The sequence below is a fragment of the Galeopterus variegatus genome, unplaced genomic scaffold (genome assembly GCF_000696425.1).
Source record: "Galeopterus variegatus unplaced genomic scaffold, G_variegatus-3.0.2 Scaffold13181, whole genome shotgun sequence".
Lineage (NCBI taxonomy): Eukaryota > Metazoa > Chordata > Mammalia > Dermoptera > Cynocephalidae > Galeopterus > Galeopterus variegatus.
The window spans coordinates 25,381-33,340 of NW_007739292.1; the positions used below are offsets into that span (position 1 = coordinate 25,381).

Consider the following 7,960-nt stretch of genomic DNA (forward strand, 5'->3'; position numbering starts at 1 on the left):
TGGTCCTTTGACCAGTTTTTTATTAATTTTTTTTTTTTTTTTTTTTTTACTGTTGAGTTAAGTTCTTTGTATAATCTTGTTACTAATTCCTTGCCTGATGAATAGTTGGCAAATATTTTCTTCCATTCTGCTGGCTACCTCATTGCTCTGTTGGTTGTTTTATTTGCTTTTTGGTTTGATGTAAGCCCATATGTTTATTTTTGCTTTTGTTTCCTGTGATTTAAAAGTCTTCTGCATAAAATTTTTGCCCAGACCGATGTATTGGAATGTTTCCCTTATGTTTTCTTCTAGTATATTTTATAGTTTTAGGTCTTACACTTAATTCTTTAATTCATTTTGAGTTGACTTTATTTTAGCATTCACTTTTGCATTTGAGAATTCTGTTAACAGTCAGATTATGTTTTTCTTTTATCCATGTTATTTTCTTTACTTGTCCCATTTGAATTTTACTTCTTTTTATTGACACATTTTTTTTTTTTTTGTAAAATGGCTTAAGATTTTCTTTTTATCTGTTGTTTTTACATTTTACATTAAATGATATCCAAGTCTCCACTGGACTCTTATTAAAACTGTCATTATTAAGCATTGAATAATCTTTTAGCTGTAGATTTTTTTTTATTATTATTCACCCCTTCATTATTTTTATTTCTCCTTCTGAAACTCTTATTATATGAATATTACATTTTCTGGATTAATCATCTATGCACATTAATTTTTCTTCCATTCTAGTCTCTTTTGCTGTCTTATTATAGTGTTTTGGTTAAAAATGCTTTCTTACACCTCTTAGATAATAAAATTTATTTTAAGCAAAGTCCATTATAATACTGAGTCATTCTATTCAGCTTCAAATTTTAATCGTTGTATTTTTAGAAATCTTTTCTGATCTGAAATTGTATTTTTTCACAACAAACTATTTGCATTTTGGTAATTCAATATACTTCGGTATATTTACATCATGACACTCCCATGAATGAGAGGGCACTGTGTTAGTGCTGTTATGTGCAGCAGGCTTGACATCAAGCAAACATTGCTTTAGCATGTGCAATGAAGTTGGAGAATATAGACAAGTTGGGGACTACAAATTTCAAAATGGGAAAAGATTTATATTTGAGAATGATAACACTTTATTATATTCCTGGGGAGAATTTTATTTTCAAGTCTTGCTCCTTTTAAAATTTTTTAATGGATTCTGATCTGCTACTCAGTGTGAGCCTAATAGTCTTGCCAATGTACTACTTTTTGCTTGTATAACACTACCTTACATAAGGATATGTCTCATGCTTTTGCTAGAGGACAGAAGTAGCAATCAGTTCTCTGTGTATTTCTGTGTGCAGAAGGTGAAGAAGGATTATTGGCCCATTTGTTCTATGAATATACGCATGCATTTAGAATGCTGGTGATTGTCTCATGGTCTGCTATGCTCACTGCACTGGTTGATTCTGAGTTTAGAAATAATAATTTTGTGCTTGTTTGGGAAAAAAGTGGCCTTAATACTTAGAAGCCCTATATTTTACTTGTTTTAGATTGTCTATTTTCTAGTAATGATGTATATTTATTATTTTATATCTAGCTTATATTTCATTTCAATATACATTTGAAAGAGATCAGAAATAAATATTTATACTCAAAAAATAACTTGAAACAGAAATTTTGGCAGAATTTTACAGCAAATATGCAGTCATAAAATGCTGTGTCAAGTGGGTAGTTGGTACCTCTTTCGTTTAAGAGGTAAAGAATGTGAAACTAGATAATACATGTAAAATTAAATTGATGATTATAAAAATGTGTTAACCTGTTAGTTCTTATTTATGTTTTTACTGTTACCTCAATATTAACTCTTCTCACTGAGATAAATAATCACAATTAATAATATATTTTGAAAATATTTATTTCCTATGTTAAAGTAGCAAAAAATACAAGGAATGTCATAGAATGGGTGAAATGATCGCTATGATAACTTCCAAACTTGAATTTGACCTTATCTCTGCTTGAACAATATTTTTTTTATATTTTATTTAGGTCATTCCATTCTTTAAAATGTCCTTTACTTTAAATTACCATTCTTTCTTCTCTATTACCATTTTTGAAAACCATGAGTGTGTTGCTTATATCTATTTTGACAATTTTATATATCCCTGTTATATACACTTTTTCACACTCCAAATTTTTTAAGGTTCTTTACGATTTGATTTCAGTTTCCACCCCCTTTTCAATATTTGCTTTTTTGAAGTCATGAATAATTTTCCTTTTACACATTTCAATGCTCAACTAAAGTTATCCAGTTAAAACCAATAAGCCAATAAATGAATAAATAAATATTCCTTTTTGTTCTGTCTAATGTGCGGCTAAATCCAGTTTACTCTCTCTCCCTTCTATATTGCATCTCGTGCCACCTCTTTATTTACATTACCAATAAATGTCAGTTCTCTTGTCAGGGGTCATAGGGCCTTTACTTGAATATCTCTACAAAAGAAATCTTATTACTATGTGAAGGAGATCTAGAACACCAGACAGTTACAATGAAAAGTTCTTTCTTCAGTGAATTAAAATGCCTCTCCTTGAAACTTCTTTTGTGTGGTTTATTCTCTGTCAGGGGTCGGTAGAGAATATCATTGCAAATACATACTCAGACATACATCAACAAACATGCCTCCAACAATTGCTGCCAATATTCCTTTTTGATTTATATAAAAAAAACCTGATGGTCAAATTTGGTGAAAGGAATTTTTAAAAATTAATTTTTATCACAAAGTTTCTGTATTTTTAGGCCTTATACTTTCATAACCTGGATGAATTACCTCTCATTCAGTCTTTTTTGATGAACAGAGTCTTCACCCGCTCCTGGATCTGCTTGGTCCTGATCCCATAAATGACTGGGTTGAGGGCAGGGGGGATAACTACATACAGATTAGCCAGGAGGATGTGGAGGAACTGGGGGATGCCATGACCAAAGCGATGAGTGAGGAAGGAGAAGAGTGCTGGACCGAAGAAGGTTGTGATGACACAGATATGAGAGAGACAGGTATTAAGGGCCTTCAGGCGGGCATCTTGGGAGGGGAGGTGGAAGACAGTGCATAAAATCTTAGCATATGAGATAACAATTAGAAGTGCATCCAGAAATAAGATGGAAATATTTGCAAGACCATAGTAGACATTGGCGCTGATGCTGGCACAAGCCAGATGTGCCACTCCCATGTGCTCACAATAGGTATGAGGGATGATTCTGTGTCCACAGTAAGGTAGCCTCAGGAGAAGAAAAATGATGGGAGCAATCATGCATAAGCTTCTTAGAACCACAATCACAGCAATCATACCAATGATTCTGTTGGTGAGGATGACGGTGTACCTGAGGGGGTTGCAAATAGCCACAAAGCGATCAAAGCCCATGGCAAGAAGCACAATGCTCTCCATGACTGTGAAAAAGTGGATAAAAAAGACCTGAGCAACACAGCACCCAAAGCACAGCTCCTGAAGCCTGAACCAGAAAATGCCCAGCATCTTGGGGATGGTAGCCGTAGAGAGACTCAGGTCAATCACTGACAGCATAGCCAGAAAGTAGAACATGGGTTGGTGGAGGCTATGATCAGTCCAGATCACAAACAGAATGATAAGATTTCCAACAAGAGCAATCAGATACATGGCACAGCAGGGAAAGCCAAGCCAGATTTGTACAGCTTCTAATCCTGGAATCCCCAACAACAGGAAAGAAGAGGGGTGGGGCTCAGTGATGTTGGGAAAAGTCATGCTTCTATGGGCTGATAGTGGCCATGGTTGTTGCCAACTTCCACAGGACAATTCATCCAGATTTAACTGAGATCTGCAAAAATTAATTTAAAAATTTCAAACAAATGATATTAGAAAGAACTTTCTCTAAAGGCCTTTGCTTATTTTTTTCTTCTTTTAGCTCCCCATAAATAAACTTTTATCTCTTTCACCTTCACCATAAGTGTGAGAGGCTGAGGTGCAAGTAGATGCTAACAACATGTCTCTCCTAAAATTATAGGCTCATAGTAAGTAAGAGCACCTACCTTTCTGTAAATAAACTTTTATCTCTTTCACCTTCACCATAAGTGTGAGAGGCTGAGGTGCAAGTAGGTGCTAACAACATGTCTCTCCTAAAATTATAGGCTCATAGTAAGTAAGAGCACCTACCTTTCTCTTTTTCAAGAAATAGGCACTCTGAAGAGATAATAAAATTGATGATAAAAATAACCAACAAAATCATAATAGCTATCATTAATTTATATCTACTATTTATTATTTTGATATATTTGCATATGTTATCTTACTTAGTTCTCCCTACAATTCCTTGACACAAGTTCTGCTGATATCTGGAAGACATGGAAGAGAAAGATTTTGATAAGTTAATTAACTTCTCATTGTTTACAAAGCTAATGAGCAGAAGAGTCAAGATTTGAAACCATTTTGAAACTAGGCTATATATTAATCTGGATCAATATTTGCAATACTTGTTAATTAAGTAGTAAAAGGAGAGATAAAGAAAAGTAAGGTATAGAAAAGTAAGGGAAGAATAAAAGGATCTAGAATAGCCAAAACTCTTTTCAAAGAAGTAAAAATCTGCAAAATTTACATTATCTGATATTAAGACTTTATAGAGAGCTATGATGCTCATAACAGTGTTCAACTGTCTTTATTCACTTTTTTTTTTTTTTTTTTGCCGAAAAAGAAAGAGTGAATAAGGACAGTTGAACAGAATTCAATGCCTAAAAGCAAATCCACACAGTTCATAGGGTCTAGGTATCTAACAGTAAGGTATTCACAAATTGGAAATTAAGATAAATTGGCAAGGAGAAATGGTAATCTGTGAATATTTCCCCCATATGATTCTTTACTAAGAGACTGTTGACATCTGTAATATTTGAAAAAAATGTGATATCAGATATGATCTGCTGATGAAAGCTAGCTAAATTGCAAAGTTTAAGGGCAAGACTTTCCTCGCTTTTGAAATTAACTTAAATTTCAGGAGGTTTCTAAAAATACTCCCAGGTTTAATAATTTATGAGAAGGACTCAGACTTCTAAAACTCACTGAAAGCTATTCTTATCACAGTTGCAGTTTATTACAGGGAAAAGATACAGATAAAAATCCAACAAAGGAAGAGATGCTTAGGAAAGAATATATAAGGTTTCCAAATGTAAACCATCCATTATTTTCTCATGGAGTAAGAATAAATTACTGTTCTGGCATTAATGTGTGACAATAGGCATGGAGTTATATCCCAATCAGGAGAGCTCACTAAAGCTTTGGTGTCCAGGGTTTTTACTGGAATTTCATTACATAGGCAAAATTGATTAATTGCAAACATGGTTGACCCAAAGCCTCTACCCTAAGTCATGTTATTGATCTTTATGTTATGGCCAGCCCCTATCCTAAGATCTGGTGTGGCCAGTTCCCATTCTACACAAAGACACTGCTATAAGGCATAATTTACATTACCTCCCAGAAGCAAAGAGCAAAGGGCGGATCTCTCTTTGGGTAAGGTCAAATTCTTTACTAAATGTCTTTTCATTTAGTCTCAAAAATATTCTTTACTATTGCTTTATCTAAGTTTTTAACCTCATTCCTCACCTTGGGACCTGGTCTCAGCTGTAAGTTCTGGTCACTAAATTTTGAAGTTCGAGTCCAGTTTAATCCCTTTGAACTATGAAGCACGAAGAGAGACCAACAGCTGATCACCTGCTTTTTTATATTGGTGTATGTATGCAGTCATTCCAAGTATAAGAGAGTTTAAGCTCATGATTCTATCCTTTGCCTTCTACACTGTATCCTTCCCCTACTATGGCCTTTTTTATTTTTACTTCACGTATCATTCACTATATTACTATAAAGGCAGTATGTCTAGGAAAAAGAAGCGAAAGCACAGGTATTTAATATTACTGGTGCTGTGGCATGGGACAGAGTCCCAATTCTGTCCTTACTGGCTTAGTGACTTTAGATATGTTACATGATATTCTGTGTTAAAGTTTCATCTAGAAATAAGCATAGTACTATCTGCCTCCTATTATTATTGGGTTGCATAAATGAAATCATATGTTGTAGGATCCCCCCAGAATATTTTTCTCCCCAACTTCTTTCTATCTTACTCCTCCTGCTACCTTTCCCTAGACACTGATATGTGTCATTTTATTCCCTATCCTTATACTCTAGGTCTTAACTTGATTTCTAGGAATCCAGATTTCAGTCTTAAGCACATGTTGCATAGACTTACTGATCAAAACACTTACCAAGATTCCTCCCTTCCATGTTAGGGAGTCATGTAGTAAATCTGCATTCAGTTTTTGAAGTACATTTGTATATAAATGGTTTAGAATAGAGCCTTAGTGCACAATAAGAGATGTCAACAAAATATCAATGTGTGTGTGTGTGTGTGGGAGTAGGGGATTTGTAATAGTCTCCAGATGCCAGAGAGTCTTAGGTATTGAGATTAAAGTAAGTAGTAATTCTCCTTTGTCATTGCACCAGCTGAAGAGAAGCTCTAGGGAAATCTTAGTGAAACTTCTGCCCATTACTTGGCCAGTTGCCAGGTCTTGTTATTCACATAATATTTATGACAAGTCCCATTTTGGTCTCCTTTCTTCCTCCTTATTCTTCTCTATGTATGTCTATGAATTGCTTGGATTAATCTTTTGGGCTCTATTGGACACCTGTATAACCACAAATCTTTTTTCTATAGTGACAAAATATTCATGCCTATGAAATAAAATTTATCATTTTCACCATTTTAAAGTTTACAATTCAGTGGCACTTAGTACGTTTATAATCCTGTGCAACTGTCACCACTATCAAGTTTCAGAAAATTTTAATCACTCCAATAATAAACCTGTGTCTAGTATGCATTCACTTCCCATTCTTCTCTCCTTCTGAACCCTGGAAACCATTAATCTGCTTTCTCTCCCTATAAATTTTCTCCATAAATATCAGATAATTTGTGTAAATGTAATCATGCAATATGTAGCTTTTTGTGTCTGGCTTATTTCACTTAGCATAATAATTTCAAATGGCATCCATACTGTAGCATGTACTGATGTACTTCGTTTCTTATTTTTTAATTGAAACATAATTGATTGTACATATCCGAGGAGTACAGGGTTGAATATAAATATCTGTGTGCAATATGTGATGCTTAAGTCAGGATAATTAGTATATTCATCACTGCACAATGTAATCATTTTTTGTGGCTCTTTACCAATGTCTTGCTAAACTCCCGCATCCCCCTTTCCCAACTCTGGTAGCCTCAGTTATGCTCTCTCCTTTTTTAAAAAAATTTCACACTCGAAACATGATTGATTATACATACAAATGAGATACAGAGTTGACTATCAGTATTTGTGTACAATATGCAATGATGAAATCAATATTATTAGCATGTTCATCATTACAAATAATAATCATTCTTTCTGTCCTTTACCAAATTATCCCCTAACCCTATTCCTCTCCTCTTTTCCCACCTAGTGACCATAGATCTGTTCTTTCCTTCTGAAAGTTCAAAGTATTTTTCTGGTAGTTAATCGGAAGATGATTGGATAAGGAAAATGTGATCTATAAACACAATGAAATGCTCCAGTGCCATAAAAAAGAATGAACATTCACAGCAACATGGCTGAACTTAGAGAAAATTAAATTAAACAAAATAAGCCAGGCACAGAAGAGAAAAATTGCATGTCCTCATTCATAAGTGGGAGCCAAAAAAAAAAAAAGGAAATAAATAAAAGAAAATTACAGGCCAATATCCTTGATGAACACAGATGCAAAAATCTTCAACAAAACATTAGCAAGCAGAATACAGCAATGCATTAAAAGAATTACATGCCATGAACAAGTGGGATTCATCCCAGAGATGTAAGGATGGCTTGATATATGAAAGTCAATAAATGTGATACATCACATCAACAAAGTCAAGGACAAAGACCAAATGCTTATCTCAATAGATGCTGAAAAA

General features: G+C 34.1%; 1 protein-coding gene across 1 annotated transcript; it reads right to left on the reverse strand.

The window, feature by feature from the left end:
- Nucleotides 1–2,805: 2,805 nt before the first annotated feature.
- Nucleotides 2,806–3,744, reverse strand: LOC103581490 (olfactory receptor 52E8-like). Its single transcript, XM_008563309.1, has one exon. The coding sequence runs from the start codon at nucleotides 3,742–3,744 to the stop codon at nucleotides 2,806–2,808; it is 939 nt and encodes a 312-aa protein (XP_008561531.1).
- Between the last annotated feature and the right edge of the window lie 4,216 nt (nucleotides 3,745–7,960).